Source organism: Narcine bancroftii, chromosome 6, assembly GCF_036971445.1.
Source record: "Narcine bancroftii isolate sNarBan1 chromosome 6, sNarBan1.hap1, whole genome shotgun sequence".
In the NCBI taxonomy this organism is placed as follows: Eukaryota; Metazoa; Chordata; class Chondrichthyes; order Torpediniformes; family Narcinidae; genus Narcine; species Narcine bancroftii.
Genome location: NC_091474.1, coordinates 172,789,419 through 172,812,628, shown reverse-complemented (window position 1 = coordinate 172,812,628; position 23,210 = coordinate 172,789,419). Strand labels below are relative to the sequence as shown.

Genomic DNA, 23,210 nt, shown 5'->3' with positions numbered 1-23,210 from the left:
TGCTTAGTTCAGCTTGTTCAAAGCCCTTGTGGTTCATACAAGAGGAGAGGACTGGCTACCTAATTTTTCACTTGAAATAAGAGAAACAAAAAAGAACTCTGTGGTGACCTGAAAGAACGAGCTTATCTGGAAAACCCTGATGGAGCAAGTTTCTTCAGCAAGACATTGATGTGGTTGATTAAAAGGGATCAGTTTGTGTCCAGGAACAACAGATCTCTCTCTGAAAACTGACAAGAGCCTTCCTGAGCAGTAACCATTTACCTTTCAAGCACCAAAGCCTGGTGAACTTCATTAATGTTAAACTCTGTGCAGAGTGTAAGAATTGCCTGCAACCAGTGAACTTGGAGGAATGGGAAGTGAAATTGGACTGTGAATCAAAGAACTTTTCTGAACTCACACACATTACACACACATGTTTAGAATTAGAAGGGGGTTAGGTTAGTTAAGTCAATAGTGATAAGTTAAAGTGTGATTCTGTTTTCATGTTTAAAGATAATTAAAAGAAGCTTTTGTTTAAGTAACCATTGGTCTTGGTGAATATCTGTTGCTGCTGGGTTTTGGGGTACCCTGAGCTCGTAATACGTGTCCTAAAATCTTCTCTATGACCTGAAAAAGTAGATGTGTTAAGTTTGTTTATTGTCATAAGCACCAAGGTGTAGTGGGAATGTCTGTTAGCAGTCAAGAGAGACCTCCCATACAATGTATAGCAATTGACACTGCTGAAGGGCAGAGTTACAAAGAAAGATAATTTAGTACAGAGCAAGTGCAACAGAATTTTATTAGTGAGATTCATTCAGAGATCTTTTAGCTATGGGTGTGACACACCCATGAATCTTGTTCTCGAGGAAAGGTAGTGAACAGTGACGCTGGGGTGGAATGAGTGTTTTCGTATGTCACCCTCATTTTTGAGCGGGATGTATAGATGCTATTCAAGGAAGGGAGAGGGCTTTGTGTGTTGGTCTCAGCTATGCTCACAATTCTTGTGATTTTGGACAGGGCAGTTCCGGTACCTTGCAGCCATGCACCGTGATAGGATATTTCTGATGGGGTGCATCTCTTTAAGTTGTTGAGGGATGCAGATTACATGACACATTCCCTCAGGCCTCTGAGGAAGTAAAAGTGCTGGTACCCTTTCTTGAGGTCGATGAGACAAGAGATAATGAGCTTACTGAACACATTTTACTGAACACATTTTACTATGTACACAAGCAGCTCAGCAGGTAATATTGTAAGGAAAAAATACAACAAATGTCGCCAGTGATGGGCATGCATGCCCAACCTAAAGTGCCTGGTGTCTGTGAGATTTGTCTGAGACTGGAGTTTGCTCTGGTATTGCCTCTTGGCATCTTCTTGTATGGGGCTGGGTTGTCAGTCTTGAATGTCTCAGTCCTGGCCTTCAGTAAAGAGTTGTCCTCGGAGTCATAGTTGTGGTACTTTATGCCTGCGGTCCTACGCACACTTGCTGATGAAGTCGGAGATGGTGGTGTATTTGTTTAGTTTAGATTCTGAGCCCTCCACCAGTCTAGAGGCTCAAAGCAGTCAGGTAGGATCTCGTTCTAGTCCAGCGCTCTTTACAAATACCACTGGATCATCATGTCATTTTTTTTGTTGTTGTTGATTGTCCTTGGACATGGGTCTTAATGAGATTGTAATTAGTTGGAACTATTACATTTTTTGTTCACCAAGACAATAGAAGAGCAATATAACTGGCCCAGCAATTGTCAATTGCAACTGTATTGCTCTCAGAATATCCTTATCAAGTTAGTTGTTGGTATTGCGTTGGATATCAGTCTGCGCATTTCAGAACCCAGGAAAGGGGAACGATTTTTTTCTTTGGATTGTGCCACAGACTCTCTTTTACCTGAGAGGTCAAATGTAGCCTTCCCATATTGCAGCACTGTCTCAGGGAGGCTTTTAAAAAAGAAATAGGGAGTGCTTGGGACAAATGTGTTCTTGGTCAAGTGAAGGGCAAGGCTGGCAGAATGAGGGAATCCTGACTCAGAAAGGATATTCTGGTCGGGGGGAAAAGATGTATGCCAGGTACAGCTGGGATCTAACAAATCCCTTGAAGAGTATGAAGGATGTGGAGAACGCTTAAGGAATCAGAAGGATGAAAAGAGACAAGATATCTTTGGCAGATGAGGTGAAGGATAAGCCAAAAGACTCGACATGTTAACACAGAAGGGTAACTGGGAGAAAAGATACCCCCTTGTGAAATAGTGTGGATATCTACCATATATATTGAATATGTGAGAAATTTTGGGTCTTAAATTAAGATTTATCATCTGCTTGTACTGTGAATAAGGTCATGGAAGCTGTAGAATTGGGGGAAGAGAACAATAATGAAAGAAGCAATGTTATGAAAAAGATGTAACTAGTTTTGAGGTGCATGAAGGTGGATACATCCTCCTGGCTTGATTGGGTATATCTAGAATTCTTGTGTGTGTGTGTGTGTGTGTGTGTGTGTGTGTGTGTGTGTGTGTGTGTGTGTGTGTGTGTGTGTGTGTGTGTGTGTGTGTGTGTGTGTGTGTGTGTGTGTGTGTGTGTGTGTGTGTGTGTGTGTGGCAGAAATATTTGTACCTTCTTTGGCCATTGGTGAGGAGACAGGAGGTTTGCTAATGTTGAGCCTTTATTTAAGAAGTGCTGCAAGGACAAACTGCATTAACTTTGGACCAGTGAGCCTAATGTAAATGGAAGCAAGGATACTGGAGGGGCTTCCGAGAGATAAAATGTATCTGCATTTGGAAAGTTAAGGACTGATAAGAAAAGTCAACATGGGTTTGTGCATGAGAAATTATGTCTCACAAATTTGATTTGAGTATTTTTTTGAAGAGGTGACCAAGAGGATTGGAAAGCAGAGTTGTAGTTGTTGTCTCGAGCCATAGAACATCACGGCACAGAAAACGGCACTTCATCACGTCTGGTATCTGCCACACTATTATTCCACCTTGTCTCACTGATCTGCACCTGTACTATATCCCTCCATCCCCTTTCACCCATGTACCTATCCAAATTATTCTTAAATGTCAAAATTAAGCCTGCATTCGCCATGTCAGCTGGCAGCTCCTTCCACACTCTCATTATACTCTAAATGAAAAAGTTCTCCCTCTACATGGATTTTGGCATGGACTTGGGCAAGGTTCAACCTGGTACGCTGATCTGGATTAAAAAAAAATGTGTGAAGCTTCCCGACCTATATAAACCTTTATAAATTTCTAAAGGACCATAGGAATGTCACAGAGGGGGGGAGTGATCGATAGTGGATCTGCCATCCCAGAATTCGATGTGGCAAAGAAACCCCTCCATGAGTTTTCCATGGATATAGCCCTTTACCTGTCGCACAGAATCCTGAGAGGGCAGGCACGCTATCGCTCTTTCCCACAGTCTTTATAAATTGTGGCTATACTCTCCCATGGTCTTTTAAAAAATTATAATGGTTTATATAGGTCGGCACAACAACAGTTGCTGAATGGCTCATACTGTCTTAAATTTTGTTTAAATACAAGATCATAATACATTGATCAGGATTTAGGGCAGGTCCACCATCGGTTGATGTGTCACTCTTAATGTCATTGGTGGAGGATAGAATCCTTTATCCCTGAGGATGCCTTGTGATGAATGTGGAAGGACATAGAATGGGTTAACAGTGGTCCAGTGTGAAAGGCAAAAATGGCTTCTTTAATTGGTTCACTGAATGGCCAATTTACTGGTTATCCAGTGTGAAAAGGGCGAGGGGGTGATAGTAGAAGGTTGTTTTTAACGTTGACTGCTGGTGTGCTGCAGAGATAGGTGTTTGGTTCTCTTTGAGCTAGAAAGGAATCAGAAAAGGTTCTCAGATCATTGATGGGACCGGGGGGGATTTGATTTAAAGAAGAGTTTCTTTTGTCTGGAGCAAAGGATGATGAGTAATTTTGTAGCATATATAAGGCAAAGATAAGGTAGATAGTCACCAACTTCTTCCCATGGTAGAGGAGCATAAAACTAGAGGCCAAAGGTTTAAGGTGAGTGGGAAAAGATTTAAAAAGAACCTGAAGGGCAAGTTTTATTTGCACTAGTTTTCAAAAGCCCTTAGAGTTCACATCCCTGAGAACATTGGATATTGTAGCAACGTTCAGAAACAATTGATACAAAATGTTTAATTACCATGCAGCTAAAGCTGAAATTAATGAACTGTTAAAATGACTTGTGTATGCATTGTTTCTGCATTGGAGAAAGTCACACAAAGCTTTCCCCGTGATCAAACCAAAAGTAGTTCAGCAAGAAGAAATGAGTAAAGTTTGAGATGAGGAGAGTTTAGAAATGGAGTATGTTTCATGACTTGTTTTTTTGTTGTTGGATTGTTCTTTTTGAAATTTGTGAACCAAGATGGTGCTGCAACATCAATGAATAAATCTAAAATCAGAACAGATGTTCGTTATCACCTGCAACTTGAACAGAAGATTAATTTAAATATTAGGGACATTTTGTTTGTTAATTTTGCAGCGGATATGGAAACAAGCGGTGCCCTCTACATTGCTGAGGCCAAATGCCAGTTTTCAGATACCTCTTCATATCTTCCCTTGGACCAAGACCTCACCAACCATCATCAGCTTCAGGGGATCTCCCCTGCACTAACTCCAACCTGGTAATTCTCCAACCCCATACTACCCACTTGTATCACCTGCAGTGACCTAGAATTCACAAACACAACTGTCCTGGTAGACCCATTATTTCTGCCTGCTCCTGCCCCAGTGAATTTGTCTTTGAAACTCTTCCCTCCCCACCCAACGATCCAACTCCTTAGGCCCTTCATGCTGTAACCTGAGAGTGCAATATTGTCTCTCTACATCTTATCCTTCCCCTGCACCCAGGGCCACAAAAAGACTTTTCAGATGTGGCAGAGTTTTACATGCACACCATCACAAGTTAAAGGAACAGAAGTAGGCCATTCGGCCCATTGAGACTGCTCTTCAACTCGACCCTGAGCTAAACTGTTCTCACATCTAGTTTCTGACTAATCAGATATCTATCAATCTCTTCCTTAAACTCTACCAATGATTGGGCAATGATTTCCATAAATCCACAACCCTCTGGCTAAATAAATTTCTCATCATTATCATCCAATCTGATGTGCTGGATCCAGTGTGGCCCTCCACATGGATAAGATCAAATGTAGCTTGAATGATCGCTTCACTGAACATGTAAATTATGTGGGTGGATCTAAATTTTAGATTCCAACCATACAACTCCCCTAACCATTCCTGCAGTGACATGCCCACCTTTGGCCTCATCCATTGGGGCTCAAAGTAAATCTGATGAACAACACGTATTCCTCCAGGGCAACCTTAAACCTAATGGCATAAACATTGATTTTTCTAATTTTGAGTAACCTCCACCTCTGATTCCACTCTCCTCATCTTTTCTTTACCTATTTATAGTTTGTATTTGTCTCTAGCTTTTCTTTCTATACCCCCACCCCCCTCACGGTTTCTTCCTTTACTTGTATTTCTACTTCCCACAACTTTGTCCCACACTCTTATCATTTTTGAGCCCTTCACCCAGCTTGATTTGCCTTTATACTACAAATGTAATTTTATCTATTTCAACTTAGTTTTGATAAAGGGTTCACACCCAAAACATCGATTGATGTCTCTTATGGATGTTATCTGATCTGCTGAGTTCCTCTAGCATTTCTTTGCTCAATTAATTTAACGTGTTGTTTCCAAACACCATCCCAGCTCTGTAGCACGTCTGCACTGACACCTTCATGTCGGTTGGAGTCTTGTTGTATAGTTGAGTGTCTTAGTATTGTGCCTGATGTAAGGACTTGTATAAATTACAGTCATGTGCCACATAATGTTTGTTTGGGCAACATCCAATTGCATGTACATCCATGGTTCCATAGTTGTACAGGTATACCTCGCTTTCATAAACTAAAATGGCATAAAACAAAGACTCATTCACTACTATTGAAGGCTATTTTCGTAAAAGCGAACATGGATTTCTTCGTAAAAGTGAGTATTTGTAAAGCATGGTATATCTGTAATAGATTATCCATGCTCTATTTATGGCATGCATATTTTTATGTTACAAATTGATATCAGTATGAGTTAATGACTTAATCGAATCGAAGCAATTATCTGGTTACGTCCGCTATGTCCCATTCTCCAATCGGAGAACGGGATGTAGCCAGATAATATGGTGTTTGCTCAACATCCTTTTTCACAGAACATGTCATGGACGTTAAGCGACACATGACGACTGTAATCATTACATGTTAACTTTTCCATCATTTGAATGTAAATCTAGTAATGCATTGGAAAAATTTTGATTGTATCTTCTAGTTGCCTTTGGTGTTTTTGTTGCTCATATGACCTCGTGGCTGTAATGAAATTGGAAATTAATATTAGGTGTAGGGATAGAGGTGGGCTGGTATGGATGGAGTCTCCTGAATCCTTGATCCTTTAATTTTTTTTCTCTTGCTTCACATGTTTACTTTGCTCTGCTAATGGCTCCCTCTAGATCAGGGGTGAGCAACTTGCAGGGCAAGTTAGTTGATTAGATCTCTCCTGTGCAACTGTTCTGCACATCTCCTATGATTCAAAGGTAACCATAAATTATCTTTGAATTTTTTTCAAATATATCTTTGGCTCAGGAGACACTATGTATGACCTCACCATTTAAGTTACATTGTGGTAAGACATTTTCTTAAGCTCTCAAAATCACTTAAAATAAAGGCCAGCATAGCATTTGCTGAATTTCTGGCCCATTCATATTTCAGCGACTGGTGCACAAAGACTCCTAGATCCCTTTAAATATCAATGTTTTCCAATTTATCAATATTACTCTACCTTTTTGCCTTCCTCTCATGTATTTCTCCATTCACTTGAATCTTGTGTTGCCCTGAAACCTGTTTACACCTTCCAACCACAACTTCAAATCCTGTTTTTTATCATGGACAAAATGGGAAAAGTTACTTTGGTTCCTGAATCCAGATCACTGCAATAGTTTGAGAATATCTGATTATTAAGAACTGATCCCTGTGTCACTTCACACATCCTTATTGCCACTCTGAGAATGTTTCATTTACCACAGTACAAAAAAGTGATGCAGAAACTCAGCAGGTCATGTAGCATCTATAGGAAGTAAAGGTTAACCAATGTTTCAGGCCTGAACCCTTCATCAGGGTATTCACTACAACTGATGGTAAACTTTCCTGATCATCAACACGCCTCATATATTCTTGCTTTCTCTTTCACTATCTGGCAAGCAATTTTCAACGTTACCCCAATTTTATGTTAGCGCCAATCCTATGTGCTTTAATTTCCCACACCACTCTCTTTGATGGTCTTTATCAAAAGTTTTCTAGTAATCCTATTGTTATTTTGTATGTCACGTCCTTTATGGTACTTTGTGTACAAGTAATGTTGGCTTGAGAGAGCAATTGTGCACTCTATTCTCCTTTTTCAAATAATTGGATTACAGGAACTGTTGCATATTCAGTAGATGACAGTAATACAACCACTATTTCTATGGGTTTTAACTTGAATACATTGGGATGCAAGTTATCAGGCTTTGGAGACGTTGGTTTTTGTTCCATTATATTTTTACAGTACTTTTTCAACTGCTATAATTTCTTTTAATTCCTCCTCATTAAACTCTTTGTTCTCGAACATTTTTGGAAAGTTATTTGTTTTTAGTGTAAACAGAACTATGTTATTTTATTAATTGGACTTCAGTTTCTTGGTTTAAATATCTATCTCCTATTTCTGAGATTTAGGGATCTCCATTTACCTTTACAAAGCTTTTTCTGTTTGTGTGCAGGTAGAAGCTTTAATCTCTTGATGCATCTTGTGCTGAAGTCTGAACTGCTGGCAACCCTGGGCTTTTGCTTTGTGGGCAATGTAATCAGATTGTTCTCTGGACCTCATTGATGTTGCTTTCCTATTGATAACTAATGGGGTTGCCAGAAAGGAATACGTTGTGGCGGCTCACCCGGCCCCACTTGTAAGTCACACGGCGGGGCAGCCGGCCAAAATGGCACCGTCGGGGGTTTCCATTCCTTCCAGCATGAGACTCAGAAGCCTGCGGTGGGGGACCACGTGACGCCCGGGTGACGTCATCACCCTCCAGCGCAGTTCTCAACCAGGTCCAGGCTGGGAGTATAAGTGCAGCCCAGCAGCCTGCAATAAACTAGTCTGCTCACTGAGCTCAACCCATCTGGTTGTGTGTGTTATTGCAGGAGCAGTGGAGCTGCTGCTACATTTGGTGACATCGACTGGTTCAAATGTCTTTGAACCCATCATGAGCGAGCCTGGGATCAGCGCTATAGCCGTGAAACTGCCTGAATTCTGGGTTCAGGAGCCGGAGACCTGGTTCGGCCACGCGGAGGCTCAGTTTAATCTCCGCCAGATTTCGTCTGACACGACCAAATTCTACCATGTGGTGGCTGCCCTGGGCCAGGCCACCCACCAGACGCGTGCTGCACCTTGTTCAGCACCCACCCACCGAGGACAAATACGAGACCATCAAGTGAGTGCTTACCGGGTCCCTCGGACTATCCAAACACCAGCGTGCTGCTCAGATGTTGCACCTCGATGCCCTGGGGGACAGGTCCCCGATGGAGCTGATGGACGAGATGCTTGCGCTCATGGGTGAGCACACCAACTGCCCACTCTTCGAGCACATTTTCGTCGACCATATGCCCGGGGACATCCAGCCGCTGCTGGTCCAGGAGAGCTTCACCGACTTGAGGAAGGACACCCAGAAGGCCCAAGAGCTATGGCTTGCACGGTTCCCGGAGGGCTCAGTGGTCCAGTCATGAGGCACGGGCACGACCACGCCAAACCCGCCCTTAGTGCTGCGGTGGAGCATCTGGCCCCTGCAGGAGCCCCCAAGAGCATAACCAAGGCCACAGCATCTGCTCCAGGCCTCTGCTTCTACCACCAGCATTGGAGAGCCAAGGCTCGGAAGTATCATCAGCCCTGCTCGTTCCAGGGAAATGAGCAGGCTGGCTGGCCAAGGACACAGCCTCTTCTACTGCCGGACTCGGTCAGTGGCCGGCAGTTCCTCGTTGACACTGGAGCCCAGATCAGTGTCATCCCAGCCATGGCTGTCGAGTCCAGGAACCGACCTTGTGGACCTCCCCTCCGTGCAGCCAACGCAACGGCAATCCGGACGGTCCCCTTCTAGATCGGCCAACGGAATTTCACGTTGAGTTTCACTGTCTCGTCCCTCCCGACTGCCATCCTGTGTGCAAACTTCCTCCTCGCACACAAGGTTCTGGTGGACATTCGAGGTAGGTGCCTGGTGGATGCCCGTACCTTCCAGGCTGTTCGCCTTGACACCTCCCGCTCGGAGCAACCGCAGATGGCCACGATCAGCACGCCCAGAGACGAGTTCTAGTGAATCCTGGATGAGTTCCTGACACCCCTCAAGCCACAGTTCTCCACTGCCTCGCCGTGCCACGGGGTGTTCCACCACATCCCCTCCCTGGGCCCACCAGTTCACGCCAAGGCATGCCGGCTCCCGCCTGACAAGCTCCAGGTGGTGAAGGAGGAGTTTTCGCACCTGTTGGAGCTCAGGATCATTCGGTAGTCTGACAGCCCGTGGGCTTTGCCACTCCACCCGGTCCCGAAAGCCTCTGGCGGCTGGAGTCCCTGCGGAGACTATCGACGGCTCAACATGGCAACAGTTCCTGACCGTTATCCCATCCCTCACATCCAAGACTTTACGGCCAACCTGCACGGTGCAAGGGTTTTCTCCAAGGTTCACCTGGTGCACAGATATCATCAGATCCTGGTGCACCCTGAAGACGTACCCAAGATGGCCATCATCACACCCTTTTGTTTGTTCGAATTCCTGCACATGCAGTTTGGGTTCAAGAATGCCACTCAGACCTTCCAGCGCTTTATGGGCTCTGTGGGCATGGACTTGGATTTCGTCTTTATTTATTTGGACGGCATTCTCGTCACCAGCAAAGACCGGGTGCAACACAAGGCCCACCTACATGCCCTTTTTTCCCGGCTGGCCGACTTCGGCCTTACCATCAACCCGGCCAAGTGCCAGTTCGGGAAAGAGTCCATGCAGTTCCTGGGCCATACCATCACAACCGAAGGAGCCACGCCTGCCACTACGAAGGTCGCCACTATCAGGGAGTTCCCACGCCCGGACAGCCTCAAGGGACTGCAGGAGTTTGCGGGTATGGTCAACTTTTACAACCGCTTCATCCCGGAAGCTGCGCCCATTATCCAGCCGCTATTTGCCCTCATTGCAGCCAAGCACAAAACGCTTGCCTGCACCGCATTCGAGGCCACCATGCTCGCTCACCCACACACCGACCTGCATATGGCACTCTCTGTCAATGCCTCTGCCACAGCCATAGGTGCCGTCCTGGAGCAGCAGGTGAATAGGCATTGGAAGCCGCTGGCATTCTTCAGCCACCTGCTCCGCCCGCCAGAACACAAGTATAGTGCCTTCGACCTCGAGTTACTGGGCATGTATCTGACGGTGCGGCATTTCTGCTATTTTTTGGAGGGGAGAACTTTTACCATTTTCACCGATCACAAACACCTCACCCAGGCACTTGCGATGGCAAAGGATCCCTGGTTAGTCCGCCAGCAGCGTCACCTCTCCTTCGTGTTGGAATTTACCACTGACATTTGGCACAACGTGGTGAAGGACAAAGTGGTTGCCGATGCACTCTCGCGACCAGCCATCTGCGCGCTGACACCTGACCTCGACTTCGACCATCTCACCCGGGACCAGAAGTCTGATGAGGAGACTAGGGCCTTCAAGACCGCCATCATAGGCCCGCGGTTCCGAGACCTCCCGACTCCGCACCATCCTGTGCGATATCTCCTTGGGCACCTCATGGCCAGTGGTTCCCCAGCAGTGGCGCAGGCAGGTCTTTCATCACATCCACGACCTTTCACATCTGTCCATCAGGTCCTCGGTCCAGATGGTGGCAGAATGGTTCATATGGCATGGGCTGCGGAAGCAAATCGCAGGCTGGCCAGAACATGCACCCATTGCCAGACATGTAAGGTGCACAGGCACACCAGGGCGCCCGTACAGGAGTTCGAGCACATCCGGGAATGGTTCAGCCACATTCACGTGGACATTATCGGGTCCTTGCCTGTTTCCCGGGGCAACCGTTACCTGTTTATGGTGGTGGACCGCACCACTCGGTGGTCCAAGGTGATGCCTGATGCCTCCACTGACTCCTGCTCCTGAGCACTCTTGCATGGTTGGGTCACCCGGTTTGACATTCTGGGTCACCTCGCCAATGATCAGGCATCCGATCGGGCATCAGTTCACATCTGCGCTCTGGGCACAGTTTGCCAACAGGTTGGGCATCCAGCTGCACCACACCATGGCCTACCACCCACAGGAAAATGGACTGGTCGAACATCTGCACTGCCTCCTTAAGTCGGTACTCATGGCCCACCTCACCGGTCCTGACTAGGTGGACGAACTGCCTTGGGTGCTCCTGGGCATCCGCTCCACTCCCAAGGAAGATCTGCAGGCATCATCAGCTGAGCTGGTCTACGGTGGACCACTGGTACTACCTGGTGAGTTCGTCAACACACCTCGCGGTCCCCAGCGGTCACCGCAAGAACTGTTTCCTCATCTCAGGTCATGCTTGGACTCGTTCGAACCCCCACCACTGCACAGGCATGGCACCCGCCCGTCTCACGTTCCCGGCGAACTGCTTTCCGTGGAGTACGTTTTCGTTTGGCAGGGCCCAACCGCGGTACCTCTGTAGCCACTATTCCGGCTCTACGTTCACGCTGGACATTGACAGCAGGCGGGATCTGTTTACCATGGACACTGGCTGAAGCCAGCGCACTTCGATCCCACCAAACCCATGGTCATTGCCCAACCCAAGAAGAGAGGCCACCCGCCAATAATGGACATTGGCGTCAGTTCTGGGGGAGTGGGGGGCTATGTGGCAGGTCACCACGAGGCAGGCGAACCGGCCCCACTCGTGAGCCACTCAGCAGGGCAGCCGGCCAAAATTGCACTGTCGGGGGTTTCCTTTCCTTCCATCATGGGGCTGGGGGAACCACGTGACGCCCAGGAGACGTCAGCGCCCTCCAGTGTGGTTCTCAGCCAGGTCCGGGCTGGGAGTATAAGTGCAGCCCAGCAGCCTGCAATAAACTAGTCTGTTCACTGAGCTCAACCCGTCTGATTGTGTGTGTTCTTTCAGTAGTAGTGTAGCTGCTACACTACTACTGTAGTTTTTTTTTGCTTTTGTTCTCTAAATGTTGCCCATTTCCTACCCATTGTCATGACTTTCAACAATGTTGCCCATTTTATAAACACCAATTTGCTCCTCCTACCTTTGTAGTTTTAAGATTAGATCCATGTTTTAGATTGAACTACTTAACTTTTGTCTTAAGAGTTTCAGAGCATATGGATTTGAGGCTTTGTGGTTTGATTTGAATAAATTGTTGAAAAATAATCTCAATTATCTACCAACCGATCCCTGTGAGCAACAGAGACATTTTATGAAGAATTAAACTTTAAGTCATATATTAGTAAAAGGAAGAATGCACCATATTCAAGAAATATTTTGTGCACATCATTAATGAAGATTTTTAAAGTGTTTCCATTTATTCATTACAGTAACAAAACAGTTTACAAAAACATACTGCAAACTTGTTTATGCATCCAGAATTCTCTGCAACCAGCAAAAATTCCAAGAATATTAGATTAGGTGGTGAAATGAGAATTTGTCATCTACAAAAGTACAATGTATAGATACACTGAAATTATTGCCATAGCTACAAGGGTATGTTGGAGTATACCAAGAAATAAGTGTGTGTTAACATAATGAACATGGAGGAAAAAAGATGAATGTATAATGATTCAGGTACACACACTTAACGTCTCCGATACGTTCTGTGAAATTGGGCATTTGAGTCAAGTACACACACTTAACGTCTACAATATGTTCTGTGAAATTGGGTGTTCTGTGATTTAACGAAGAGGATCAGGATCATCCACGTCACTGTTCTCAACTTCCTCACTGTGTTCCACTGGAGAGTTTCAGGTCGAATAACCTCCACTGATGAACTGTTATTCTGCAATGCCTGAAGGATCTGGCTGAGGCACTTCTTGGGGAGGTGTTGGCTTCTTCAGGAATATGTTCAGTGTGGTTTGCCTCGTTTCCTTTTTCTTCATGTGCAGTAAACACTGCAGGAGTATTCCTCTCTATCAGTGAAAAGTGTTCAGTGTTTGGGTCCATCTCTTCAGCAAGCTGTTAAGGTCTTCAAAGAATTTGCTTTACCCCTTAACAGTGAACCTCACCTGCACCTATTCTTCTCCTTCTACGGTTTCCTTTTTCCTTGCCTCTTCTTCAGCTATTTGCTCTTAATCTAGCTCCAGCAACTCTTCATTTGTTAGTTCCTCAGGAACTACCTCTAGCAGTTCTTCAATGTCCTCATCATCTCTGTCTAGGTTCAGGTGGCTATTTGTCATGTTGACACAGGTCTATTAATCCTTCCAATCTCATCATCATTTTCAAATCCCTTAAAGTCATGCACATACTACTTCAGTATTTTTTTCCCTGATGCTGCCCATGCACTCTTTGATCATGTCATCCCAGGCCCAAGCAAGGTTCTTAAGCAGTGGAAAATGTGGTACTCCTTCCAGAACTGCATCAGTGTCTTGCAGCATCAGCCTGAGCCAAGATCCTCCTCTGGTAGTTGGCCTTGAATGCTGCAATAACCCCTTGGTCCATTGGATGGATTAAAGAGGTGTTTGGTGGGAGGAACACCACTTTGATGTTGGGGTAGAGGTCACCAATGAAAGGGGGATATCCTGGAGCATTTTGTATAATTAGCAAAATCTTAAAAGGTATACCTTCTTCTAAGCAATACTTCTTCATTTCACTGGCTTAGCAATCGATGTAAAGGTTAAACTTGTTGTTATTTTATTCTTAGTTAATTTTGTGCCTGACTCTTTAAGAGAAATATTGTTAATATAAGTGACTATGATGTAATCTGTCCTAATATCTGCCCAGACTAACAGCTTACTCATGATTCTACAGGATGTGAAAAAGACATAAGCACAAAAAAATTTCTTTGAATTGTTATGTATCTCTTTAAAGTTTGTGTATTTCTTTAAAATCTTTTTTATATCTATAAATACTTATCTCTATTATATAGTAAATACTTAGTTATTCATCATTATGAAAGTCTTAATGCAAAGCGATGGAAAATGTTTATCCATTTTATCAACAAATTAAAGCAATGTAAAGTAACAGCCACAGAGTTGGATTTATTCGATTAAGGAGATCGAAATTTGGAATATTGTAGCTCGTGCTTTGGAAGTTGATACTTTGAAATTAGGATATATTAGAATAAGGAAAGTGTTGTCCATAATCGAAGGCCATCCTGAAACAGATTTTGTCACTTGCTCCTTTAATAAACCAGTAAGGTGTGTTTCTTAATATTCTTGAAAGCCCTGGGGTTTTCACTATGCCAAATAAGAAATGGCTTTAACTTGTAGCCAGCAACATTGCCTCCTAACAACACTGCCACTCTGACTTTAAAAGCCTTAAAGCCTGGCATTGATTTGGCTTCCTTATGGATGAAAGTCCTTTCAGGCTTTCACTTCCAGAATAAGGAGGTTTTCTCCACATTAAAAATTTGCTGGGGCAAATAACCTCCCTCTACAATTAGTTTATCTAAGGTTTCAACAAATTCTTCTGCTGTCTTCACATCAGCACTTGCAGACTCACCACTCACTTTCACGTTGTGCAAGCGAAACGTTGTTTGAAGCACCTGAACCGCCCAGAGCTAGCTCTAAACTCGATATCCTGCTTTTTCTTTAAGCATCTGGAACAAACCGTGCCTTAGGAGTGATCGTCAAAGTGCTGAGAGGAACTTGTTTTTTTGTGTTTGCTCCTCAATTCACGTCATTAGCAATTTCTCCATTTCTGATATAGGTCCCTCTCGTATTTACATTGGCCTTGTAGCTTTCAGTGAAGCCGAACATTTAACAGCTTGGAGAATTTTCTCTTTGTTTTTGAGGATCGTCGTGATTGTCAAGTACGATATGCCTAAATCGTGAGCAACAAGTCACAGTTTTTCGATCTTTGTGTTGTTTAATAACCTTTTGTTACACATCTAAATCGATGCTTCTCTTTTGCCTCTTGCTGCTGCTATCACTAGCACTGGTTTTGCTGCATTTGGGAGCCATGATAGATAGAAAGTACTGTACATCTGGTTATGTCTACTACATCCAGTCTGCGATCGGAATTTCTGAACTCAATTGTAACCTTTTGGGACCCCGAACGATAGATGCATCCAGTTGCTGTTGTCCATATGGATGTTAAGCAGCACATAGAAGAATATTATGCAATTTCATTGTTTTACAAAATAAGTATGGAAAGATTTTTAGTTTGTGTTCATGCATTAGGAGCAACATCCTTTGATGGTTTTGTACCACATGATGGCAAGTGCAGGTATTTATTTGAATTTTGCTCTATTTAACGTAGATTAGCTTTAAAGTATTGTAATGTAATTGTAGTATAAAACATTGGTATAAAATTTGACAATTGAAGTTTTTATAGAGAAAATTTGTGTGCAATATACAATAATTGTTGGGGGGGTGGGGCCACTACTCGTGCAACCAGCACACTCGTGGGTTCAACACCCCAATTCTTATGGATGCTGGAAGACCAAGAATTTACTCTAATGCATTTCAGTGCAGGTCATGAGTCGATTACAATACAGCATTATTTTATCATTCTTCCTCTTTACCTCAATTGCATTAGGGAAGCATGGTTGAACAGCGGTCTGCTATTTCAGTGCAAGTGGCCCGAGTTTGAATGTGCTGCCGTCTGTAAAGAATTTGTACCATCTCCCTGTTTCTGTGTAGGTTTCCTCCGGGTTCTTCACTTTCTTCTTATGTTCTAAAGATATATGGGTGAGTTAGTCACATGGGTGTAATTGGGCATTGTGGGCTGGAAGGGGCTGTTACCATGTTGTATGCCTGAATTAAATTGATAATTTCAATCATTAAACAATTTGTGCTTGTTAAATTATGCTGCTGTTTTTGTTAGAAAATTCTGCTTTATTTTTACGGACCATTCTTCAGGCAGTCACCAATGGTTTGTACAATGATTCCTCAGCATGATGTTGGTCTGCATTTTGCATAAGATTACACCTAATTGGGGATTAATGACCTAGATATGAACACAAAGCTGTTTATTTTTTATTAAATGAAAATGAACTTTTAAAAAAAAATAAAGCAAGACCATTTCATCGGATGCAAGGATCGACAACGAGATAGACAACAGACTCGCCAAGGCAAATAGCGCCTTTGGAAGACTACACAAGAGAGTCTGGAAAAACAACCAACTGAAAAATCTCATAAAGATTAGCGTATACAGAGCCGTTGTCATACCCACACTCCTGTTCGGCTCCGAATCATGGGTCCTCTACCGGCATCCTAGAACGCTTCCACCAGCGTTGTCTCCACTCCATCTTCAACATTCATTGGAGCGACTTCATCTCCAACATCGAAGTACTCGAGATGGTAGAGGCCGACAGCATTGAATCCACGCTGCTGAAGATCCAGCTGCGCTGGGTAGGTCACGTCTCCAGAATGGAGGACCATCGCCTTCCCAAGATCGTGTTATATGGCGAGCTCTCCACTGGCCACCGTGACAGAGGTGCACCAAATAAGAGGTACAAGGACTGCCTAAAGAAATCTCTTGGTGCCTGCCACATTGACCACCGCCAGTGGGCTGATATCGCCTCAAACCGTGCATCTTGGCGCCTCACAGTTCGGCGGGCAGCAACCTCCTTTGAAGAAGACCGCAGAGCCCACCTCACTGACAAAAGACAAAGGAGGAAAAACCCAACCCCAACCAACCAATTTTCCCTTCCAACCGCTGCAACCGTGTCTGCCTGTCCCGCATCGGACTTGTCAGCCACAAACGAGCCTGCAGCTGACGTGGACATTACCCCTCCATAAATCTTCATCCGCGAAGCCAAGCCAAAGAAAGAAACAGGCCTTTAAACACTCTAGTGAGTCTCAGCAGCTTCATCAGGAGGTAAGTCTTTGACATTGTCCTGGGTAAACTTGTACCTCTCATTTTGTTTGGTTTAGATTGGTCACAGTGTTTGAGCTACCGAAAGAAAACAGAGACACACGCCGAGAGCACTTAAATTTATACAAATCTTTATTACTAAATCTAAAGCTGATTTCAAACTACAATATGCAAGCCCTTCCCAATTATACTTATCAACGCCTGGACTGGTCCCAACTGCCGAGGCGAGGCAACGACCACACACTTGTCGTAGGTTGTTGGGGCGCCGGAAGCAGCTTCTCCACCTCCCCCGATTGGGACGTTGATTGGACTCTAGAAGTTCTTTTTGCTGAGAGACGTTTCCACCCCTCAGAGAGTCAGAAACTTCAGCAACGGAACCATGGCTTATATTACCCAAAAATTGCTTACTCAAGCACCTATTCCCTGAGCAAAAAAAAACAAATAACTGAGCACGCCTAGGCTTCTATCAAATACCACAACTTTCTAGCTTATCACTTTGAATACAATGATTTACTTAGCTTCAAGGTCTCGACTGACAGTCTGTGACTAACAATCCCATCAATCTCGAACAGCAACTGGCTAACAAGCAGGAAGATTAAACGTTCTTGGTACCAGATGTCTTTTTGTCAGATAACTGCATCTCTGGACCCCATCGTGGAATTTAGCTTATGCCTGCTGATTCCTACATTATGCTCAATGTAGGTTACTGATACTCAGCCTTGGATAAGCAAAAGTATGGTCTAAATCCTCCATTAAAGACATATTGGCAATGACCAAGTTAATTTCAGGAATAGGCTCGGTAGTAAATCAATGATGTGATTGCAGCCTTTTGTTGGATCTGGCCTTTGGGTTGAAGGCCAGGAAACCTGTGATGATTGGACCCATGGATTTGTATCCGGTTAGTAGAAGGATGGGGGAGTGAGCATAGAGCTCCTTTTGCCCCATTGCTAACATAGCCTTTATACTTGTCTCTAACAGCAGCAGTGCGGTAAACTGAATATGAAAATAAACCAGGAATATAAAGCATTAGAAATATGTTCATGGCAACTTTGGGTGAATTGCTCTCATGAAACCAAGTTGTGAATCCCCTCCAACATGTTCCCATCCAATCTACAACATATTGGGAGAAAACATTTGCTTTTGGGGTGATGAGCGTTAATGCAATCAATCTTATTAGCTCTGATAGCGGTGTTATCTTATTTAGGAATCTAATACTGAAATTTAAATGAACCACAGCAAATATTGTCCACTTTTCATTGCTTATAATTTGTAATGAGGATTAAATGCTGATTTCTATGTATAACCTTTTATTTCTGTTTCACTGAATGTTTATGGTGTCTTCAGAAAAATTGTCAAGGTTGCACGTTGATACCTGGAACTTTGCATTTAGGTCTGATCTAATTCCTTTCAACAGGCAGATCCCAGTGTTAATGTTGCAGCATTCAGTTCTTTTTCTACGTAATATAGATTTTTTTTCCCCCCGGGAATTGAACTGAATAGTCTAGATGTTGTGGTTAATTTTAACAGAATAATCATAATTATCAAATGACACAGTATCTCGAAAACTGGAGTCTATGACAAATTATTTTAGTCGCAATGGGGACGAAGCCTCAAATGTTTGGTTACATTTAAAATCTTGATCTTCGTCATGATATTGTTCAGTGATAAAATGTTCCAAATTAGTTATTTGGAGTAACCAAAAGAACATATCTGCCCCAACTATGTGAAATTCCATGTTGAATACATTGATGTGCAACACCCTGGATTACTTTAGAAATGATTCAGGATGGGAAATCATCGAGCAGTTTTATCACAGCCTGCCTTGCAGCTGGAACCGATCGATCATAATTTCATTTGAAGAGCTAAACTGAGAAAGAAACTAGTTTCATAGCAAAGTTCAAGTTCCAAATATCTATGTGCAACTGTGTCAATTTTTCTGAAGATACCATAAACATTCAGTGAAACAGAAATAAAAGGTTATACATAGAAATCAACATTTAATCCTCATTAAGAATTATACGCAATTCATTGCAGAATTGATTTGATTTTTGTAGTAAAAACACAAAGCTGGAGAAACTCAGCAAGTCAGACAAGGCACTTTGTATAGAAAAGATAAAGATACATAACCAACATTGATGAAGGGCTCGCCTGCCTCCCTAGATACTGCAGCTTCAGTGATCCTCAACGTGGATCCCTATCCCTGTGCTCCCTCCGCTGCCAACACCAGCTGGTGCCCCAGCCACCTTCCTTTTGGATCTGCCACAACTTCGGTCACCAACCCCAGCCTGGGACCTGGCCGCCTTCTTTCCATAGGTCCCGAAGCATTACCTGCCAACTCTGGCCCTGACCGCTCACTTACTAGAGCTCCCGATGCCTCTGCCGCCAACTCCAGCGTGGGCCCTGGCCGCCAACCTACAAGAGGACCCGATACTTTGACAGGCGACTCTCACCTTGGCCCCTACCACCCTCGAACTCTTACTATGTGGTTCCCGACATAGATGCCTACCATGGCCCTGACCTTGCTGTTCATTCCTCCCCCACACCCCTTTCCCTTCCCTGTTCCCCTACCATCTCCCCCATTCTTCCCAACCCCTAACCCTCAGATCCTCTCATCTCCTATGCTTCTCTCTAGAGACCACCTGCAACCCCCCCACCTCCCCAGCTCTGATCTCCCTGCACCATTTCGCAATGCGAATTGGGGATAAATCTTCAGTTGCTGGTTAATACTTCAACTGGAAACTTTGGGCTGCTCTTTATCTAAGGTGTTTCAAGGCAAGGAAGAGAAAGGACATTTGTGGTTTCATAATTTGCTTGGTTGAGATTTAATTATTCAATCCCTTCCTCTTTTTTATATGAATAATATGCGGCCAGCGGTTTGTGCATGAGACTGCCGGTTGGTTTAGCTGGAGATTGATTGGAGAAATTTACCACAGGTATGACATCATCTTGGGAAGAGCAATATAGCCTATCATGAGTATCCTTACCAAAACTTAGAATGCCATGATCCATCTGAGAACTTGGTTCACCAGTGGTCAGAATTGTGCTTTGTTTCTCTGTTAATTAACTATTTAATTTTTTTTTAAACAACCTCATTTTAAATAAGAATAACTGGTTTTAGTTTGACTATTCTTTTTTCTTGCAGTGGAGGTTATTGTGGAATATGATTATGAAGCTGCACAAGAAGATGAACTTAACCTGAGGGTTGGTGATCTCATTAAGAATGTAAGAAAACTTGAAGAAGAAGGATGGTGTGAAGGAGAGTTAAATGGAAAGAAGGGTTTGTTTCCTGACAATTTTGTCAAAGTGAGTAAAGATAAAATTTTGTTATAAATCACTGGGTTTTTCTCTGCTGGTGTGTTGAAATCCATATGTCTCAATCAAACCACTGCTAAAAAACTGTTGTTCCTCTATTCCTTGTTCCACCCTCCTCTCCTCATTGCTACCCTGCCCTTGCTTTCTTGCAAGAGACTGGCATCCAATGTAAATGTTCATTCTTATGCATTGAAGGGTAGATGACAATTGGGTTAATTATAATTGTCCATTTGGATTATCTTGTCATTTTTTGGTAGTTTTAGAGGGTCGGGGTATTTCAATGAGTTGAATATTATTATAACTTTCTTTATGTAATTTAAATATCCGATCAGGGAAATTTCAGGCGATATTTGAGAATACTGTTCAGAACATTTTGGGGGTCACCTGTCATGATCGTAACCCCACTGAAACCCCACTGCTGGTATAAGATACTTCAGGCCTATTGAATGGATCTTTTACATTCATTATAGGTAAGTTTGAGTGCAGGCTGACCGTGGACAGGGGGAATGTGACCGAAAGACTTGACCTCTTAGTATCCAAATATTTATCATCCAAAGATGTTAAAGTACTCTGATTTATTGCTTTGCTATAAGACAGCATCATTTGATAAGATGCACAGAACTGCACAAATGCTGAAAATGTCAGTGAATCTTTGTGATGCGCTGACTAGTAGTCAAATATTTTAATAACTTCCAGCATTTTATCCCTGGTTCACAGCAAACCTTACATAGATGATCAGTGACCATACTTGTATAGCTTTTCTTTCTTCCCCATTTGTCTTTGTCATTAAGGTTCTCAATAAAATCAAAAATTGTCCCTAATTCTGTGGGCTATATGTCAGCTGACTGAAATACAGCACCTGTGTACCACAAAATATTTGGGATAAGCCTCGAAAGATAGGTTTTCGTGTTGTAAAAAGAATATCTGCAGTTAAGTTAATTTGTGCTAATTTAATCTGTTTGATGTTTCAAACACATTTTCTAACATTGGTTTTGTGGTGAACAAATACTTAATTAAAAATTTCAATTGCCTTTTTAAAAATCTCGTGGAAAGCTTTTACCTATTGTTGTGAGGATTAAAAACTTGCTGGCTGCTTTCCAAGCTTCAGTCAATTGTACATTTACAGTCTGAAAATGGCAGCAGCTTGATTTTAAAAGAAAGGCACGAGACAGCAGCTCAAACCTGATTGGAGGAAGAAGCTGATTGGAGCAAGAGAAGTCAGGTGACCTGAAGAGCAGTGGCAGCCAGAATCAACTAAATATAAAATGCAAGCTCATTAAAAATTCATATAACTTTGTAATATTATATCCTTCCCTCCTTTAAAGAAACATTAGCAGTATCGAGCAGCACTTTACGGGACTACTCCCATCCATATTGATTGGGAGGCTTGGGTACATGATCAGATCTCCTTACTTCTTGTGGAGCTACTGTTTCATCATCCTCCACATGTCATATCTTCCTCCTCCTCCATTATTGGTACCAGCAGATTTATTTTATCTTGTTCCACAATAGGAGATGTGGGGATTGCTTGGGTTTATGGACAAGGTGCCAAGTCATGAACAGATACAGTAGGCTCTCGTCCATCTGGCTACCTGTTATTTGCATATGTTGGATTATTGTCAAGGAGTTCAACTTGATCTACAAGTGATTGATCTACAATAAGTTCTTGTTACTCCTGTCAAACCTTCTTAGTAGTATGAGTCCAGGGATCATTAGTCAGAAGGGCAGTGAATTTCCATGAGATGAAAAGCGTTGGAATGCAAAAAAACATTAATAAGGTGTAGTATTTGTTGCTGTAGACAACAGTGATCTTTGGGTGTTTAGTAACTCAAAAAGCACCAGTTCCCAATGTTTCTCGGGCAGATTAGGTGATCTAAGGGCCAAACAGACTGCTTTCCATTTGATGCTGTTGAACCTCTCTGCCTGTCCATTCCCAGTTGGGTGGTATGGGGTAGTATGACTTGTGGCAATACCTTCTGGGAGAGATGATCTTTCAGATCCTTGGACACAAAGGTAGTACCTCGATCAAAGTGTGTATAATTTGACATTCCACTTGGGCTAAATAGCAGATCCAGGCATCTAATCACTGCTGTAATATGCATATTGGGACATGGAAAGGCAAAGAAGAAATGTGAGTATTCATTAACTACTGTAAGAAGATATGGGTTATGTGTAGCTGTAGGCAAAGGTCCCTTGAAACCAATACTAAGCCATTCCATAGGTTTTGTTGCTTTGATAAGAGTCCCTCTTGGGTTGGTGGTAGAACTGAGGTTTTAGTTCAAAACAGTCCCTGTGTGAAGCTCGGGTCTTTGGAAAAGGGAAGATTTATTGCTCTAACAAAATGCAGCAGCTGATTTATTCTTGGATGACAAAGTCCCTTGTGAATGTCAGTGAGGGTGGAGGTAGTAAAGCTGAACAAGTGTACACCTGACTAAATGTGTCAGGGACCACACTCTTTCCCAGGGCAGTACTTTATTGTGTAACTAAATGCTACAAGTTCCAGCCTCTATTCTTGAATCTTTGCATTGTTTATCTTTGTATACTTCTTTCTGTCAAGCATAAAGACCACTGACCTCTGATCAGTAACCAAGCTAAAGTGGTGCCGTGCCAGGTAGTGGCTCCATTTGACCACTGCCTCAGTGATGGTGGTCACTTCTTTCTCTGCAATGTGGTAGTGCAATTCACTTCCTTGTAGCAACTTTGACATGAATGCAACAGGTCATCCTGCTTGGTTAAGGACAACAGAAATAGCCACCTCAGATGCGTCACACTCTCCCTCAAAGGGTAAGTTTTCGTCTGCCGAGTGCAGTGTGGTTTCCTCCAACTCTCTCTCAGTTAAATGTGATCAGGG

General features: G+C 43.3%; 1 protein-coding gene across 2 annotated transcripts in view; it reads left to right on the top strand.

Annotated features, from left to right (window-relative positions):
• The window catches only part of cd2ap (CD2-associated protein), a 187,673-nt gene that overhangs the window by 25,214 nt on the left and 139,249 nt on the right, over positions 1-23,210 (top strand). For both annotated transcript variants that reach the window (XM_069886760.1, XM_069886759.1), the window contains exon 2: positions 20,190-20,350. In XM_069886760.1, the coding sequence (XP_069742861.1) occupies positions 20,190-20,350 (161 nt within the window). The remainder of the gene's footprint in view (positions 1-20,189; positions 20,351-23,210) is intronic.